The sequence below is a fragment of the Balaenoptera borealis genome (assembly GCF_965194805.1).
Source record: "Balaenoptera borealis genome assembly, chromosome: 3".
Taxonomy (NCBI): domain Eukaryota; kingdom Metazoa; phylum Chordata; class Mammalia; order Artiodactyla; family Balaenopteridae; genus Balaenoptera; species Balaenoptera borealis.
Genome location: NC_138866.1, coordinates 155,415,703 through 155,435,603, shown reverse-complemented (window position 1 = coordinate 155,435,603; position 19,901 = coordinate 155,415,703). Strand labels below are relative to the sequence as shown.

The following is a 19,901-nucleotide window of genomic DNA, read 5'->3' as shown; positions in this document are numbered from 1 at the left end:
AGACATTTCTCCAAGGAAGATATACAAATGGCCTATAAGTCCATTAAAAGATGTTCAACATTACTAATTATCAGGAAAATGCAACTCAGAACCACAGTGAGATACCACTCACACCCATTAGGATGGCCATTATAAAAAATTTTCTTAAACAGAAAACAAATGTTGGTGAGTATGTAGAGAAATTGGAACCCTTGTGCACTGTTGGTAGGAATGTAAAATGGTGCAGCAGCTATGGAAAACAGTATGGAGCTTCCTCAAAAAATAAAAAATAGAACCATCATATGATTTATGAATTCTATTTGGATATATATCCAAAATAATTTAAAGCAGGGATTCGAACAGATATTACTACACCAAGAGTCATAGCAGCATTATTCACAACAGCCAGGAGGTCGGAGCAACTTAAATATCCATCAGTGGATGAATGGATAAAGAAAATATGGTGTGTCTATATAGTGGAATACTACTGAGCCTTAAAAGGAAAGGAAATTATGACATATTCTACAGCATATTCTTGAGGACATTTTGCTGTGAGAAATAAGCCAGTCACAAAAAGACAAATACAGTGTGATTCCACTTATATGAGGTATCTAAAATAGTAAACTCATAGAAACAGAAAGTAGAATGGTGGTTGCTCAGGATTGGGGGCAGGGAGGTGGTGAGTTGCTGTTAGGTGGATGTAGAGTTTCAGTCATGCAGGATGGATGGGGACTTCTGGGGTCTGTTGCACAATCATGTACATGTGGTTGACAGTATTGTGCTGACCACCTGAAAATTGTTGGGAGGGTGAATCTTATATGTTGTTTTGTAAACACTCTAACTGAAAAAAATATATAACTAATCAACGTAGTATAGAACTAGCAGAAGGATAGACAAATGGATTTACTGTACCAGATGGAGAGTTCAAAATTATACCCATACACACATGTTTAGGTGGTACTTGACAAAGGAGCTAGGGCAATTTAATAAGGAAAGGAAAATCTTTACAACAAATGGTAATTGAAAAATTAGATAAGCATGTGGGAAAATGTGAACACCAACCTCGACTTCCACTACTTAGAAAAATTAACTTGAGATGGTACCTAGACCTAAAAGTAAAAGGTAAAAGTATAAAGCTTCCCAAAGAAAACAAAGGAGTGTCTTTTTTGAACCTTGGGGTAGGCAAAAATTTATAGGCAGGATTCAAAAAGCAATAGCTAGAGAGGAAAAGATAACAAAGTGAATCTCATGAAAATGAAAAATTTCTCCTCATCAAGCACACCATTAAGGGTTTGAAAGTTGAGCCATAGACTTGGGATGAGTATTTTCAAAACATATATCTTTTAAAAAAAGCTTGTATCCATAATATATAAAGAACTAGTATAAATCAGTAAAAAAAAGGCAGCTCAAAAACTTGGACGTATACTTCACAACAGATGATATGCAAATGTCCAAGAAGTCCAGGAAAAGTGCTCAACATAAGCCATCAGGTAAATGTACATTAAACTTCATGATTCTACTTCACAATCATGAGAACAGCTACTGTAGAAAAGATTGTACCAAGTGCTGGTGGCAGGACTAGAATCTCATATATTGGTGATGTGGATGTTAAATATTATAATCACTTTGGCAGTTTCTTGAAATTTAAACAGAATCTTACATAGTGGGAAAAGTAACATCTTTACTTTGGAAGAACTTGATGGGCACCATCTTAACCAAGGACCAAAGTTAACACCATCAGTAGAGGACAGACTTCTGTGGAACCCCCACTGAAATGCATGGTCTGAATCTAATCATGAGGAAACATCAGAAAATCCAAGTTGAAGACAATCTACAAAATAACTGGCCTGTATTCTTTAAAATGGCCAGTTTCACGAGATGCAGAAGCTGGGAAACTGGTCCAGATCTAGGAGGGCAAAGAAAATCTGATAAATGAGTGCGTCCGTGGTCCTGGATTAGATCATAGACTAGGAAGACAAAATAACTGCAAAGGAAGTTACTGGGATAATTGGCACTATTTGAACATGGACTTTGAATTAGATAATAGTATATCATTGTTAAATTTCCTGATTTTGAGAATTTACATTATGTAAGAGAATATCTCTATTTTTAGGAAATACTTTGAAATATTTAGGTATAGAGGAACATGGTACCTGCAATTTATTTTCAAATGATTAGGGAAAACATACATAAAGAAAGCAATGGGGTCAAATGTAAGTGGTGAGTTTGCATAAAAGTTATACGGGAGTTCTGTACTATTCTTTCAGATTTTCTGTAAATTTGAAATTACATCCAAAAAGTTCAAAAAGAGAAATATATAAAACAAAGTGTTTGATATGTGGAGAATTAGTGTACTCTGACCTCATTGATGAGCCCTTTAGTTTTATTCAGTAACGTGAATACAAGTCATTCAGTCATCAGTTTTTAATCTAGGAGTTTAAGAAAAAGAATGACCAGAAACTAAGTTTTTGTCTTAAAGTACTTTGAGTCTAGTTGAGGAGAAAAGAGAAGTGCATACACAATCTGAACAAAATAAAATAATAAATAAATTCATTGTGTTTGGTATGTGATATGCTCTAAAACAAGTGTTGGCAGATATTTTCTGTAAAGGGCCAGATAGAAAATATTTTTAGCCATTATGGTCTCTGTCACAACTGCTCAGCCCTGCTTTTATAGTATGGAAGCAGCCATAGACAATACACATATAAATGAGTGTGTCTCTGTTCCAGTGAAACATTATTACAAAGAGACTGCAGGCTGCATCTGGCCCAAGGGCTGGCCTATATTTACCCCCACTCTAAAATGTTAACAGGGTGGAGTTTTCCTAGGAACAGCTAGAGAATAGGGTGGTTAGTGGTGAAGGGTGTGGGCCCTGGAGGTACCCACACCTGGGTTCAAACCCTGTCAATGCTACTCACCAGTTACATGACACTGGGGGAGCTTCATACCTTTGCTTTCTCATTTGTGAAATGGGAATAATAAGAGTGGCTTCTCCACAGAGCATGCAGAAGATTGTGGGTGTAGTAGTATCCTGACTGCAGACTTCTAACTGGTTTCCTGGCTCCTACTCTGATTCTCCTGCAGTCTCCTTCGCAGCATCCAGAATGAGCCCTCCAAAACGGAATCAGATCATGTCATCCATGCTCACCCTTCTTCCCCCATGCTTCCCTGTCTAAGTTAGAATGGGAGCCAAGCTCTGTACCACTCCTGTAAAGCCCTCACCCTGGTGAGTCCCTCTGCTGGTGTTGTGTGCATTGTGCCAGCACCATCCTCATTCACAGTGCAGGGCCTTTGAGCTGGCTTTTCCCTCTGTCTTAGAGATTCTCATCTTACTATTCAGATTTCACAGTAAGAGAGCTCTTCCCTGGCTTCACAGTTAAGTAGGTACTCAATCTTTTTATCTTAGTTTCATTTTTACCCCCTTTGATTGTCTGTTGTCTGTCTTTAACCCTTTAGGAAGTGAGCTGCATGAGACACAGTACCTTGTCCACCTGATTCTCCACGCCAAGCCCTGAGGACACCACCTTACAAAATAGGCAGTAAAAAATCATTTGTGGAGTTAATGTAATGGGTTAATATACACAAAATACCTAACATAGTGACTGTCCCATAACTGATGTTTGGAAAGTGTTAGCTAAAATCATTACCGTACAGCCTGTAAGGTGTGCATACTTCCCTTAAGAGAACATTGAAATGAATTAAGAAGCTTGAAAATGTGACCCGTGAAGAAATATTTGAAGATCAAGGTCCTTTCACTCTAAGAAAATAAAAATCACAGAGATTTACATCTAGTATCTGATTATTTATACAGATCTAGGGTAATAAAATGAACAGTTAAAAGTCTACGAATGAATTTGAATGCCTTTTTCCTGGAGCTTTCAAACTAGCAGGTTTACACTTATTTTCCTTCCTTCCCCACTCATCCATTTGTGACAGTTTCTGTAGGATGATAAACTCTTTCACAGGACCAGAAAGAAAGCAGAAAAGCTTGGGGCCTTCGGGCTGTCCCTGAACAATGGAGTGATTGAGCTCTCGCTTTGTTTCAGACGTCCATACAGAAGCTGTCCAGGCTGCGCTCGCTAAACACAAAGAAAGGAAGATGGCAGTGCCTATGCCTTCCAAACGCAGGTCCTTGGTTGTGCAGACCTCGATGGACGCCTACACACCCCCAGGTGAGCAGCAGGCCCCGTCTGCTTCATGAAGTCAGAGCCAGCAACTGCGATCTTTTTAACTTTCAAGATCATGGTGCTATAATTCAGATTTTGAGAACCAGGAGTCCAGAAATAGTAAATACGCTCTAAATAAAACTTGGAAGGAAAATTGGCATGATTATGTATATGTCTATATAAATAAGTGTTTTTAAACTTTTCATTTAGACTCATAAATATGATACAGACTTTTTTTTTAAATCCTATAAAATTTTATTTAATTCTTCACAAAGCAAGAGAAGAGTTTGTACATCCATCCTTCTAACCGAAGCTGAATTTCTCTTCTGCTTAGACTGGTGTATGCATATTCTCAAGTCTTTAAAATGTCAGTAGTTTGTAATGTTCTGTTAAGAAATTGAATGAATTGAAAAATTTAGGCAGTTACTTAAATCTGGTGTCATCAATTTTTCCTGTGAAGTACAGGTAGTATTTTGGGGTATCACAGCTGCTTGCTCTGCTATTGTGGTGCTGAAGCAGCCATGGGCAACATGTCAGTGAAAGGCATGGCTATGTGTCAATAAAACTTTAGTCACAAAAACAGGCAGAGGGGTTTGGTCCACAGGCCTGCCAACCCCTGATCTAAATGGTTGAAGGTAATATCCCATTTATATTTCTGCTTTTGTTTAATCTTGAATTTTATATAACTACCTAAGATCTCTACTTAACTCTACCCAAATAATTATAATCTGTATCTCGTGATCTTCAAAACTGACGTGAAACATGAAGTTAAACGTCCAGGTATCTATTAGAAACATGAAAGATTGAACCTAATTTACTTGATTTTTGTGTGTGTGTGTTTCTGGTTCCAACATTATTCATGTCCTTGTTGCCACTCTTTTCTGCAGATCTAAGTTACCTGGCACACCCCTTTGTTCATAAGAGAAATTTAAGGTGCAGTAAGAATAGTTGAACATACATAGCATTTTTTGGAGTCTTTTGAAGTTAATCATGAGTGTTTGCAAACAGTGAGGGTAATAGAAGCACACACTTCAACTCACAGATGTGGTCAAGTATATTCAATACTGCTTCAAACAACTCTTAAGTCTTCAACTTTACATGCCTTTAAAAGTGAATGTCCTGAGCTTTGTAAGACAAAACTTAAATAATATAAAACTTAGTTGTTTTGTTTTGTCTTAACAGATAATACCACAAATGTTCTTTATCTCAAGAATATAATATTCTAATAGGAAAGGATGTCCTTTTTGCCAATTTCCTTCCTTTTTGTTGAGCCACAGCATGTAGTATTGGAGTATTTTTAAATCAGCATAATTAATATATTTAATCCTATTTAGTTTATGGTTATAATTTGCCAAAATTTATAAGTGGTGAAAAATTTTATTTTGTATGTGTTTATACAACAAACAGAATGGACTTACAAGAATAACAAACCCCACTTAAAATATATTTTAGCCAACTCTTTGGAACTAGACAGTATTCAGGTAGATGGACATTTTTCTGAGCCACTTTTTTATGGGAAACGTTGAGTCTAAAGTACAAGGTGCAATGTGATTATTTGTTTATGTGCTTTTTCACATGTCAAATCCATCCTCATGAGTGTTGTGTCATGCGTGATGAAATACAAAACTTTCAGGAGAACGAACCTTGTACAAAGGTCTTTGCAAAATATAAAAGAATGTTATTGGAAATGAATGTCATTTTTGGTGCAACATTTGCATTTAATCGTTTGGTTAGCATTTTCAGGTACACCATATAATACATTTTGTAAACGTCATTCAGGAGTCCTAGTAACAGTATCACATGGGATAGTTTTGTACAATTATAAATACCAACACCACCATCATAAAAATTTTCATTCATAACCTATTTTGTGCTTATCAGTAGTCTGCATATTTGTAACTTTACTTGCTTGAACAAAATCTTGGCTCAGCTTCATTTTCTCTCACTCTGTCTTCCTTGGTTGCTGATAGCATTTGTTAGAACTAATTTTGTGTCCAGTTTTCTTCAGAGAATATTCCTGAACTTTATATTCTCTGCATGAAGTGACTGGTTGCTGACTAGTATCATAGTTTCTGGAAAAGATATGATTAGGATTGTTGCAATGCCAGTCTTCTATAGATGAAACTTTGCTTTATTTTTCACATACAAAAATATAAGAAGAATTTGTCAGTACTTTTGCTTCCAGCCATAATGAAATAACTTACCAGACTAACCCATACACCATGAACAACTATAAAACTGCACAAAACAAATGAGATGACTGCTTTTAGGCAGTGGACCTCATTCAGGGAATCAAATGAAAATATGTCAAAGAACTAAATGAAAATATTATCTTAATACTTGAGCTGATCAGAGAAAGGAAAAAAATATTTTAAAAATTAATAGAAACTCTAGAAATGAAAAATATAATACAGAAATGATATTTTACTAGATCAGCTTAGCATCAGATTGGAGAAGTAGGATAAAAGAGTCTGTGAACTTGGAGAGAGATCAAGAGAAATTAACCAAACTGAAGAATGAGGAGTCAAAAGATAAAAGAAAAATTAACAGAACCTCAAGCATCTGTGATACAATGTTAACATACTTATAATTGGGATCCAAGAAGGAAAAGAGAGTGAGAAAAGGGAAGAAAGACTACTTAAGGAAATAAGGGCCACAAACTTCTCAGACTGATATAAAACACCACCTCACAGATTCCAGAAGTTCAGTGAACGCCACGCAGATCACGTATGAAAAGAATCATCCCTAAGTTAATAATAGTCCAAGTGCTGAAATCCAAAGATTAAGAGGAAATCTTGAAAGTCATCAAAGGAAAACAGATACATTGCATACAGAAGAACAGTCATATGAATTATGAATACTTATGTGAAGATGCAGTAAGGGCCAGAAGACAATGAGAAGACATTTTTATAAAGTACCAAAAGGAAAAAACTGAAACTGTCAATTCATATTCAGTGAAAAGATCCTTCATAAATGAGGGTGAAAAAAAGGCATAATGAGACACCTGAAAGCTCAGAGAATATGATGCCAGCAGAACTGCAAACATACTAACAGATGTTGTTTAGGCTGATGGGAGATGATACCAGCTAAAAATTTACATCTATGAAAAGGAAAGAAGAACACTGGAAACAGTAAATAGCTGGGTAAACATAAAATTCTATGCTTTTTCTTGTAATTTTCTTTAAAACAACAATTGCACAAAAGACAAGGCCAGGTGAATGGAATTATACTGTTGTATGGTTATGAAGTAGGAAGCAGAAAATGGAAAGAACGAAATGAATAGTATCAGGTGTGATGTGAGATGGGAGAGAAAGTTTGTAGTGTCAGATTTGAAGAGCAGACAGTTACAGTATTGACCCCATATGGACCCATTGAGGATTCATATTCTTAGCCCTAAAGTAACCACTAAAAAAAATGAGAAGAGGTATAGGTAAGAATTTAATAGAGGACATAAAATGAAATTCTTAAAAAATATTTGGTTAATAGAAACAAAGGTGGGAAAAATCAACAGAGATTAAAATAGGAGGAATGAATGGAAAACAAATAGCAAAATGTTAGATGTAATCTCACGCGTATCAATTATTACAATAAATGTAAATGGACCAAACGCCCACTTAAAAGATAGTCAGACTGAATAAAAAAGGAAGATACATCTATATGCTGTCTACGAGAGACACATTTGAATATAAAAACAAGGATAGTTAAAAATAAAATGATGAAAAAATATACAATGCAAACATAAAGCATAGGAAGGTGAACAAGTCTATATTAATATCAGACAAAGTAGACAGCAGGACAAAGTAGTACCAAATATAAAGAGGAACATTGCATATTGGAAAATGAGCAATTCACCAGGAAGTTATAACAATGGATATTTATTCATTGTTTTTAGGTATTTATTCATACCTAAAAACAGAGCATTATAATTTATAAGGCAGAAACTGGCATAATGAAGGGAAAAATAGAAAAACCAAAAATAATAATTGGAGATTCTTAAAATATTCTTCTTAAATAATCGTAAGAAAGTTGTCAAAACAACACTATCAACCAACTTGATGCAGTTGATACTTACAGAATATTATGCCCAACTATTGCAGAAAACACATTCCTTTTTAATACCATTCTTGGGGTATAATTTACATCCCATAAAATTAGCGCATTGTAAGTGTGTAATTTAATGACTTGTAGTAAATATATAGATTGTGCAACTATTGGTACAGTCCAGTTTTAAAGCATTTCCATCCCCCCAAAGAGTTTCCTTGTGCCCATTTGCAGTTAATTCCCATTCTCACACCCAGGCCTAGGGAGCATTTGATCTGATTTTTACACCTCTTAAGAATATTCTAGACATTTGGTAAATGAATAATAAAATATATCCTTCTGTATCTTCTTTAGCATGTTTTTGGGCATCCATTTTGTAGCATCAGTAGTTCATTCATTCTTACTGCAGAATTGTATTCTATTAGATAGATATGCCACATTTTGTTTATCCAGTCACTAGTTGGTGGATATTTAGCTTGTGTCCACTTTTCAGCTATTATGAATAATGCTGCTATCAACATTTATGTGCATATATTTGTGTATATATATAATTTCATTTATCTTGGGTAGACTCCTAGGAGTGGAATTCATGAGTCTTATGGTAAGTTTATGTTTGACTTTTAAGAAACTGTCAAATTGTTTCCATAATGGCTATACCATGTTATATTCCGACCAGCTGTGTATAAAGATTCCAGTTTCTCAGCATCCTCACCAACACTTGGTATTGTCCTTATTTTTTTTTTAATAGTCATTCTAGTGGATATGAAATAGTATTTCATTATGGTTTTAATTTTCATTTCCCTAATGACAAATGATGCTAAGCATCTTTTCGTGTGCTTGTTAGCCATTTGTATATATTCACTGGTGAAATGTCCAGATTTTTTGCCCATTTTTAAAATGAGTTGTCTGTCTTCTCACTGGTTAAGAGTTCTTTATATAATCTGAATACAAGTTCTTTATCAGGTATACAATTTGCAAACTGTAGTTTGTCTTTTCTTAGTGTTGTCTGCGGTGGAGAGAATTTTGGCCCCCTCCAAAGATATCCATGTCCTAATTTCTAGAACTTGTGAACATATTACCTTACATTGTAAAAAAAGACTTTGCAGTTATGATTAAGTTAAGCATCTTGAGATAGGGCAGTTATCCTGGATTAACCAGGTGGGCCCACTGTAATCAAAGAAGTCTCTATTCAGGCAGAGAATGATAAATACAATACTATGTAATCTCAGTCACATGTGGAATCTTAAAAAAAAAAAAACTCATAGAAAAATAGATCAGATTTGTGGTTACCAGAGGCAGGGAGTGGTGGGAGAGGGAATTGGAGGAAGGTGGTCAAAAGGCAAAAACTTCTTATTATAAGTACTAGGGATGTGATGTACAATATAACTATAGTTAACGCTGCTATATGATCTATGTGAAAGTTGTAAAATTTAAGAGTTCTCATCACAAGGAAGACATTTTTATATATGAGATGATGGATGCTAACTAAACTTACTATGGTAATTATTTCCTAATATATGTAAGTCAAATGATTATGCTGTACACTTTAAACTTATACAGTGATATATATCAATTATATTTCAATAAAACTGGAGGATAAAAGGTCCTTAGGGAAGAGTATCAAAGTAAAAAAAAAAAAAGACAATGAACCAGAGGTTGGAGGGATACACTTTAAAGATCGATGAAGGGGCCATGAGCTGGTGACACAGGTGGGCTCTAAGAAGGTGGAAAAGGTAAAGGAGTGGATTCTCCCTTGAAGCCTCCAGAAGGAATAAAACCCTGCCAACACTTTGATCTTAGACTTCTGACCTCCAGAACTGTTAAGATAATAAATATGTGCAGTGTTGTAAGCCACTGAATTAGTGGTGACTTGTTATGTTACCCATAGCTTAAGAGTTTTCCATTTTGATGAAGTTCAATTCATCAGTTATTTTATGGATTGTGCTTTGGGAAGTTTTAGAAATTTTATAGTTTCAGTTCTTTCACTTAGGCCTGTGATCCATTCTGAATTAATTTTTATTTATGGCATGAGATAAGGATCTATGTTTTTTATTTTGGTTTGGTTTTTTGATACGTGAATATTCAGTTGCCCAGCCCATTTGTTGAAAAGATGATCTTTTTCTCATTGAATTATCTTGGGACCTTTGTCAAAAATAAATTGACCATGACCATAAATGTAAGACAGTATTTCTGGGTTCACTTCTGTTCCATTGATATATATGCCTATTCTTGTGCTAATATGACTATCTTGATTACTGTAACTTCATAGTAAGTTTTAGTATCAGGTAATGAAGTCCTCCTTCTTCCTCAAAATTATTTTGGCTATTCTCAGGCCTTTGCATTTCCAAATAAATTTTAGAATAAGCTTTCAATTTCTTAAAAAAGCCTTCTGGGATTTTACTAGGTATTGTCTTAATTTTTTGTTAGATATCTTGCTAAGTGTTTTATCCTTTTTGATGCTGTCATGAATGGAATTGTTTTCTTAATTTCATTCCCTTATTGTTCAGTGCTAATATCTTATAAAGATATTTCATATCTTTTTTTGGTGGTCCTGTGAATTTAAGAAGTCAGATGTATAACTATGCAACTCTTTTCACTTGCCATAGTGACAACGCATGCTAACTGATTGGATGGCTGGATTTTGACTTCTGACTACTAGATCAACGTGTGCTTGTTCCCTGGGAGGTGGGAATAATTTGCGGTCTGTCCAGCCAGAAAAGGGTGTGGGAGAGCATTGATGCATATATGCTTTGATAAGAGATATCTTGGTTCTCTCACTCTGTGTGTGCTTGTCCCACTGCAGAAACTCATCTTGTCCCACTGTCTTTTAGTCCTCGCAGCAGAGGCAGTCCCCATTAAAGAACTTTCTTGGAAGCTCCTCTCAACAAATTTTGATTAAGTCCCCCCCACCCCCCACTTCAAGGATAACTGGAAAATTAGCTGGGCACATTGATGACTTTGTCAATGCAAAGGTAGTTCTGGATGCTGAGAATATCCGGGTGCTGGCAGATTCAGTGTCTGGTGAGAGCCTTCTTCCTCATAGTTGGTCATGTTCTCGCTGTGTCCTTACATGGCAGAAGGAGCTAACTCATTTATTAATTCAAGAATTTTTCCATGTGTTCCTTAGAATTTCCTACATATAAGATCATGTCATCTGTGAATAAAGACCGTTTTACAACTTCCTTTCTAATCTGGATGCCTTTAATTTATTCTTTTCCCTGTGGTTCACTGGCCAGAACCTGCTGGATAACATTGAATAGAAGTGGCAAGAGGGGACATTCTTGCCTTGTTCTTATCTTAGGGGAAATATATTCAGTCTTTTACCAGTATACACAGTGTTAGCTGTGGGTTTTCATGAATGCCTTTCATCAGGTTGAGGAAGTTTCCTTCCATTCCTGCATTGTTGAGAGGCTTTATCATGAGTGGGTGTTAGGTTTTGTGAAATACTTTTTCTGACTTTTAAGGTTAACTTACTTTGTTTTTCTCTTTATTCTACTAATATGGTATATAACAACTCATTTTTGAATGTCAAATTAACCTTAATTCATGTTCATATGTGTAATCCTGGTTACCACTTGGTCATTTTATATGTTGCTTGATAATGTTTGCTAATATTTTTGAGGATTTTAGTGTCTATATCATGAATGATATTGTTCTATAGTTTCCTTATGAAAAGATGGGGTGGGAAATGAAAGATTGATTTGTAAAGGGGCATGAGAAAACTTTTGGGGAGGTGGTAATGTTCTGTATGGATATACGGGTGTATACATTTCTCAGAAGTCTTAAGTCTGAGGACTTGAATAGATATTTTTCCAAAGAAGATATACAAATGGCCAATAATTACACTTAAAGATACTCAGCATCACTGATCATTAGGGAAATGCAAATCAAAATTACAAAGAGATACAACTTCACACCCATGAGGATGGTTACCATCAAAAAAAAAAAAAAAAAGGAACAGAAAATTACAAGTGTTGGTAAGGATGTGAAGAAATTGGAACCCTTATGCACTCTTGGTGGAAATGAGGTGCATAGAGGTGCAGCCTCTATGGAGAACAGAATGGCAGTTCCTCAAAAAATTAAAAATAGAATTTACTATATGCTCCAGTAATTCCACTTCAGAGTACATACCCAAAAGAATTTAAAGGAGACTCTCAAAGAGATATTTATATACCTATGTTCACAGCAGCATTATTCACAACAGTGAACACATGGAAACAACCCAAGTGTCCACAGCAGATGAATGGATAACAACATGTGGTCTGTACATATCATGGAATGTTATTCAGCCTTAAGAAGGAAGGAAATTCTGACACATGCTGCAAAGTGGATGAACCTTGAGGACATTATGCCAAGTGAAATAAGCCAGTCACAGAAAGACAAAAGTACGATTCCACTTACATGAGGTACTTAGAGTAGTCGGAATTACACTGAGAGAAAGTAGAGTGGTGGTTGTCAGGGGTTGGGGGGGAAGGGGCAATGGAGAGTTACTGTTAGATGGGGACAGAGTTTCAGTTTTACAAGATGAAATGAGTTATGTGGATGGATGGTGGTGAAATGAGTTATGGGGAGGGTTGCCCAACATTATGAATGTATTTAATATCACTGAACTGTACACTTAAAAATGGTTAAAATGGTAAAATTTATGTTATGTGTATTTTACCACAATTTCAAAAAAAATTGAAAAAATTCTTAGGTCTGAATTCCAAAAGTATAAATTTTATTTTTATGCAAATTATAATTCTAAGTTATTTTAGAGGGAAGGACAAGGGAAGAGAATCTGTCGGCCTTCTAATATTATTGTTGCTTCTGTAACAAATTTCTAATAGATAAACTTGTAAAAAATTTCTAGACAGTGTAGGTCACATGACAATGATAATAAAATGCAATGTAAATATACTTTACAAATATTGCTGTGTTAAAGAAAAAGTCCTTGTAAAATTTACATCAACCGTACTCCAATAAAAATTAATTTTAAAAAAAGAACAGTACCTAATACATTAGTAAGTGCTTAATAAGTATTGATGAATGAATGAGTGAATAAACAGCAAAGTTAACATTAAAAAAAGAAAAAGTCCTATGTCTTGATTTAAGACAAATTACCCTTTCACTTATTCTCAGTAAATGTTCTAGAGCTACTCTGATCCTTTTTCCCTCCTGGCATCTCACATAACTCACCTATATGTACAATCCTGAATGTCATTCTTACATTGAAGTTTAAATAACAAGTATACAACGATTCGTTCTTGAAAACCTTGCTTCTAGGTGAAAAGTTATTAAATGAATACTATTTCCATTAATTTTAATGCAAAAAGTGACATGTTTTTGCTCAATCCAAGATACACAGTTTTTCATAGATAGCAAAATAAATCAAATAAATAATGAAAAAATTTTATAAGGAACAAATATAAAAGTAAATGCATTTAGTTTGATCACAGAATGTAGTGTGGTGATTTACTGTCCTCCCGAAAGGAGGAGGCAGAGTCTTCAGATGTAGGTTGGTAGAGAAGTCCAGGTCATTCATTGGGAGAGGCAGGAGGATGAGACCTGCCACACTCACATGGAACTTAAAATAGCACATGACTCAGAGAAACACCTCGGTATAAAGAAGGGCTACAGAGCATCACACTTCGAAACGCTTGAAAGTTCAGTGTCTTAGAAAACGCCACCTTGGCCTTCTCGCTTGATGTCTGAGTACACAGAAAACATTGGTTTCTCCCCTAAACTCTTGAGTGGAGGAAATTGGTGAGTATGTCTTTGTCTGAGATTGTAATGTCAAAACTTTCTGTACATATATATGTAAGGTGTTTTGGATGAAGACTTCACTACACTGAAAAATAATTTGTCATCTGAAAAGCATGTAATTTTTCAAGAGTGTTCAAAGGTCGTCGATCAGTTAGTGTGGGAGGTAGGTCTGTGTTCGCAGCGTTTGGAGAGGGACTAAGCCTGGGGGGGCTTCTTGGCTGTGATACACGGCTGATCACCTCCCTCCCACAGATACCTCCTCTGGCTCGGAAGACGAAGGCTCGGTGCAGGGCGACTCCCAGGGGACCCCCACCTCCAGCCAGGGCAGCATCAACATGGAGCACTGGATCAGCCAGGCCATCCACGGCTCCACCACCTCCACCACCTCCTCCTCTTCCACCCAGAGTGGGGGGAGTGGCGCCGCCCACAGGCTGGCTGACGTCATGGCTCAGACGCACATAGGTGAGTGCCCTGCTGGGCAGTCGTCTGCGTTATTCTCATTGTCCTTACGTCTGAGTGGCTGCTGAGTAACCCTGCCCTTTTTATTTTGGAATTTCTCTATTTGCGCATCTCGGCCATGGAATCCATCTGAGGGACAGAACAGAGCCCCACTCCCGCTCCTGGGCTGCTTTGTTGCGTTGGTTTTACTGTTTTGTGAAACCCTTGGTTTTACTATTCTTCACATCCCAGACGTCTCCTACAGCTGTAATTTCAGGAGTGTTCTGCTTGTAGAGGAATGCATTCTTGCTCATTAGAGAAACTTGCAGCCGTATCTGGTTACATGCTTTCTTCTCCTCATGCTAAAATATGCTCCTAAATGAAATTTTAATTATGCTAATAAACAAGGCTGGGGACTTCAGAGTGAGTTTGCCCTTACTTTGGAAGTCACTTAGGAAGGGGAGGCTTTCATCACTACTGCTTACATGGTTTTCTGCCATAGGCGTTCAGATTTCTGGGGTGGTTCACGATACTTTGTGTGTAGGTTCCATGATACATGGGATCCTCTGTATTTAAAAAAGCACAGTTAGGAAGCATTGGTAAGATGTTTGGAAATAGTGTAAAACAGGAGATGAAGTGAGAATTGTTAGAGGTTAGGAGCATATTGGATGAGCAGGGGGCTGCGTGGAGGGGGTGAGTAAGGGTCCTGTTTCTCTGCCTGCACCCTAGCCCGCCACTCACTGCACCACATTCATCTGGTGTGGAAGGCACAGCATGAGGTCCAGATCTGCCTGATCCATTTTCAGCTGTGGATTGAGATTTTTAAACATTTCAATAAAAAATTATTCACAAAGTAAATTACTTGCTTTGAATGTGGTGCCAAGATGGTTCAGTATGTTCTCCATTCAAATGGGGTGGACCAGGGTCAGCCGCATCCAGGGACGTGGAAGCTGCACCTCCCTGTGCAGTGGTTGATCATCGAGCACAGGGCAGGTGCACGGCCTCCTCCCACATCTATCCTCTTACCCGAAAAATCCACGTTTAGAAAATAGGTAAGTGAAATGAATGAATGAAATACTCTGCCAGCTTCTCAGACTCAAAGTATTTCTAGATTATTGGCTACTTGACAGAGTCAGAGGAATTCCAAACTGACTTCTCCGGACTTGGCCCCAGTGGCACTTGCTCAGCATGAAGTTGAGGTTAAAAGCAACAGCCTCTTCAGAATCAGCAGTGAGAATGGTTGTCTACCAGCAGGACACAGGCAGCCGGTCGGGAGGGCTGGGTCTGGTCCCAGTTCTCACGTTAACAGCTGCTGGCTTCTTCAGAAGTCAGTATTCCCTGCTCTAGTTTTTTAGTGGGAAGAAAAGGAATGATAATGTCTTTCCTTTGTACCCATTGCGAGTAAAAAGGAGAAAATAGGAAAATTCTTCACAGTTTTTAAAGTAACACTCACATGCAAAGTAGTAGTATTAAATTTCAGTTTAAAACGTTTTCAGGAACATACACTGATTAATGTGTACTGAGAACCTCTATTTGAAATCATAGATAAAAATTAAGCAGAAATTTACATGACCATTAAAGATTTTTAGATGCTAAAATTTCTTCCTGTGTGTTTTGGAACCTGAGATAGCCCTGAGGCTCTGTCAGTGTGCTTTGTCTGGCAGCCACCTGGGCAGGGGAGATGTGGAACTCCCTCCACCTCTGCCCCTCGCTCTTACCTTAGGAATGTGTGTTTTCTGATTGAGTACACTTCTAAGGAAATATCAGGAATCTTACCAAGAGAAACACATAATTTTGAACAAATTACTCCCTGCATTTGTTTCTCCCTTTATGTAGTTACATGTGGAATATTGGAGGAAATTATAGCATGGAGAATTAAATTTATCCAAACTATAAAAGGTTGCGTTACTCAGGTACGTTAAGTCTCAGTGTAACCTAAATATAGCTTCTCAGTGTGTGACATTTCAGTAATTTCTAATTTGGCACATAGATAAGTTCCTAGAGTATCCGGGAATTTTCTGTAAATATGAAAAAAAATTTTTGAAAGGAAGCAGTGGCAAAATAATAAAATAAGAAAAAGAGAATTAAAATATTTTACTCCTGTGGCAAAAGCAAAAGAAGTAAAAAGTCAGAATTGGCAGTGTTCAACCTTTTGTTGAGGCTATCAGAAGCCTACAAATAAGAAAATATTGTGGGTATGTCTGTGTTTTAAGGAATTTAGGGTCAAATAAACCACCAAATTGTAGTACCTCTGATCCCTCAAGGTGAAGTACTTGGATAGAGTCTGTAGAAACCTCTTTTGCCCAAAGGGTAGAGGAAAGACAAGCGGTCAAAGACCATGAAGAGGCAGTCACAAGTAGATGGTACTTCTGCTTTGTGATTGTTGGAATGAAATCCTGCGTCCTTGTGGGTCCATCCTGACAGCATGACAGGGACACCGCACGTGCATCTCCCATCAGGCTGGCTTAGCATACCATGCGGTCCCCGTCCAGGTGGTTTTTCCTCCTATGGCTCTGCTTGTTGTTATTCACACTTAAAACACTGACAACGAGGGCTCAAGACGTTCCCCATCCTGAGATGCTAAGGCCTGAGATGTGCACATTTGTGACACAAGAAGATGGGCGTGCCGTGTGACGGCTCCCTGCAGCTTAGACAGAACAGGGCCTGCACATCATTGAGGGCCCTCTCTCCACAATGACAGAGAACCAGAAGGTGTTTATTCAGAACCTCTGTGCATGTCATGTTATTAAGACAGTTGGAAAGGAAAGGATCAACACCTCTAAAATATTTATCATTATCAAAAGTCAAGGAGCATAATTTAGAGTAACCAGGAGAATTAAAGCAACACTTTGAAACTTCAAGAGGCATTTTTGTAAAAGGTACTAGAGTAAAATATTATAGGAATTAGTAAGCTACATAGAAATGGAGAAACTGAAGAGAAACTATTAATACATTTCTAGATTAAGAAATAAGAACAAAGCATAATAGATAACATTGTTGTATGTTCAGAATCAAAATTTGTATATTCAGGAAATTAAAGAGACTTCTACATGAGCTGTTCTCTTATTTTGTAGCTCCAGATGTATAGGTAAGGTCTGTGTCACCCTTTGTAACTGACACATCTGAGATGTTATCACATTCCGGTTTCATCTGCATGTGTTGGGGGTGTATTGTCATTAGCCAGATATTCATAGAAGTTATTGCCATTTCCAGACTATCTTAGAATTCATCAGCATGAATGCTGCTTTTGGTGTGTGCGGTTTGTATCCGCAAGGAAATTCTCATCAGGTTTCTTGCATCTGATCCTGGTAAGCAGATAGATGTGCCCCCATGTGCTTGATGCATAGTTAGCCTGGAGCCTGGCAGCTGTTGTCTGGACCTAGATTCTGGTGTTCTAGGGAATTTGTTCAGAGGGCTGCATAGCCACCGTTGTGATAAATTACCCTAATTTATTTATGTATAATCATCCACAGTATCAAAGAATTCTTTTATAATCTCTTTATCAATGCTTTTCAGACATTTACAGTCTTAAAATATTACCTACACACCGAGGATGGTGATATTAGCAAAGCCTGCACACTTGGGGCTGGGGTCTCCCTGCTATACCTTCGCCTCCCTACCTGGCTGGGGCATCCCTGCAGCTAGAGCTTCATGATTCGAAGGCAGGGTCAGTGAACTTTTCCAGGAAAGGACCAGAGAGTGGATATTAGGCTTTGTGGGCCATGCAGTCCCTGTGGCCGCTGCTGAATTCCGCTGGCTCAAGGGCAGAAGACAGTGCATGAACCATAGGCATGGCTATGCCCCCGCAAAACTTCATTTATAAACGCAGCTGACAGACCACCCTGTGAGCCATACTTTGCCAACTCCTGTTTTAGAGAGTTTGGAGCCACGCTATTGAAAAAGTAAGCAGGAAAAGAAAATTGGCATTAGGTAACACAAGGCCGATGGGACTCTTCCATCAATTACTGCGTGTTTCTTGTGGCTCTTTGGGTGATACAGTACTAAAAGAGAGAGGGATCTCTCACTGGCCGACATGACTGTGGGAATTTTTAGTTAAGTCCTAGGTCTGGCTTCTAATCCTGCATTGTCTTGCTCAGTTCGTAATAAAGCTGAGATCTGCACAGATACTGAAACTGAGTGAATGTCACCATGGATCTTTTTCTGTCTCCTTGTTGAACATCTTTAACCAGTGATCCTTTTCCAGCTGAGATGTTTCCATGTCTTTCTCCATTCATTTTTTGCTGTGTTTCCTTTTCTGGGGAAGAAAGCTCCTTCTTTCCAAGGCTCATCTTTTCATCCTCATTCTAGATTCTGGCTCCTCCCAAATCTGCTAGCTCAGGTCTTTTCTCTTTTGTATCTTAGCTTCCCCCATTGGTGAACCGGAGCTTTGGTTGTGATGATCACTCATTCCCTCCTCTCCCGGCCTGCACCACACCCTGGTTCTCCTTCCCCCTCTGTCGTTTCCTCTCCTCTGGTGGCTCCTCTCCCCACCCTGTCTCTCTGTGTTCTTGCCCATTTCATCCACTCCCACAGTTTTCGAGGCCATCTGCTCTTTCACGACCTTCAGATCTGTACTTCCTTCACCCGTCCACATTTCAGAGTGCCTCTTGACCCTGCACCTCAGCCCTACGCTGTGTCCCCAGGTCGGCTCATCTGACAAGGCCCTGCACTCCCAGGAGCGGGCTCCAGACCTCGCCGTCCTTGGCTCCTCCTTCCACAGACCAGCAGAGTCCCTGTTTGGTAGCGTTTGGCTACCATGTGTCTTGCAGGCCTCCTTCCTCTCCATTACTGCTCCCAGGACCCTGCATCCAGGAACCTCACCTCCCATCTCAGTGCTGCAGCCCCTTCCAGCCTCATATCCGTCCCGTTCATATTGTCCTTGTTGCCCTGTTGATGTTGTTAGGGCACAGAACTGCTCCGGTTTCTTTTCTCCAAAAATGCTTTGGGATTTTTACCACTCGAAACTGATTTTGTTTATTTGGATTTTATACTTAGAATCAAAGTAATGATTTTTGACCCACAAGTATCCTAACCCTTCATCCAGTGCCTGCTTCATGCTGCAGGAACACCTCGGAGCCTGCTGCTCACACGCTGGTGCACACAGCAGAGAGATGTCTGTTCAGTTCTTCTCTTTCTCCCGATGTTCAAATGCAGTCATTTACACCTAATGCCATGAGTTTCACAGATTCTTTCTTGGAACTCATGACAGGAAAGGATTCCCACGCAAGGGGAGAAATGGCAGAGCGGGAGCCTTTGGGCCTGAGAGTGAGGATGGCAGTGTCACCGTCACTGCAGAATGTCACGGTGCAGTGTCGCTTGTGCCCTCAGACTTGGTGAGGAGCGAGTAGCAGCACTCTTGTTCCACAGGTGAGAAGACCCAGGCTTAGGAAGGTGGATGTGATGCCAAGGGCACCCAGCTACTGAGTGGTCAGCAGGAACCAGACTCCCGTCTGTCGGGTGTAGGAGCACGTGCTCGTGACACTCCAGTCTTGCTCCCTCAGTGTCTGTGTTCCCGCTTGGCCCTGCTTGTTA

The 19,901-nt window shown here is 38.3% G+C and overlaps 1 protein-coding gene across 6 annotated transcripts in view; it reads left to right on the top strand.

Moving 5' to 3' along the window:
• DIP2C (disco interacting protein 2 homolog C) overlaps positions 1-19,901 on the top strand; it is a 370,310-nt gene that overhangs the window by 220,083 nt on the left and 130,326 nt on the right. For all 6 annotated transcript variants that reach the window (XM_082386001.1, XM_082386000.1, XM_082386005.1 and 3 more), the window contains 2 exons: positions 4,026-4,151; positions 14,184-14,393. In XM_082386001.1, coding sequence (XP_082242127.1) covers positions 4,026-4,151; positions 14,184-14,393 — 336 coding nt within the window. The remainder of the gene's footprint in view (positions 1-4,025; positions 4,152-14,183; positions 14,394-19,901) is intronic.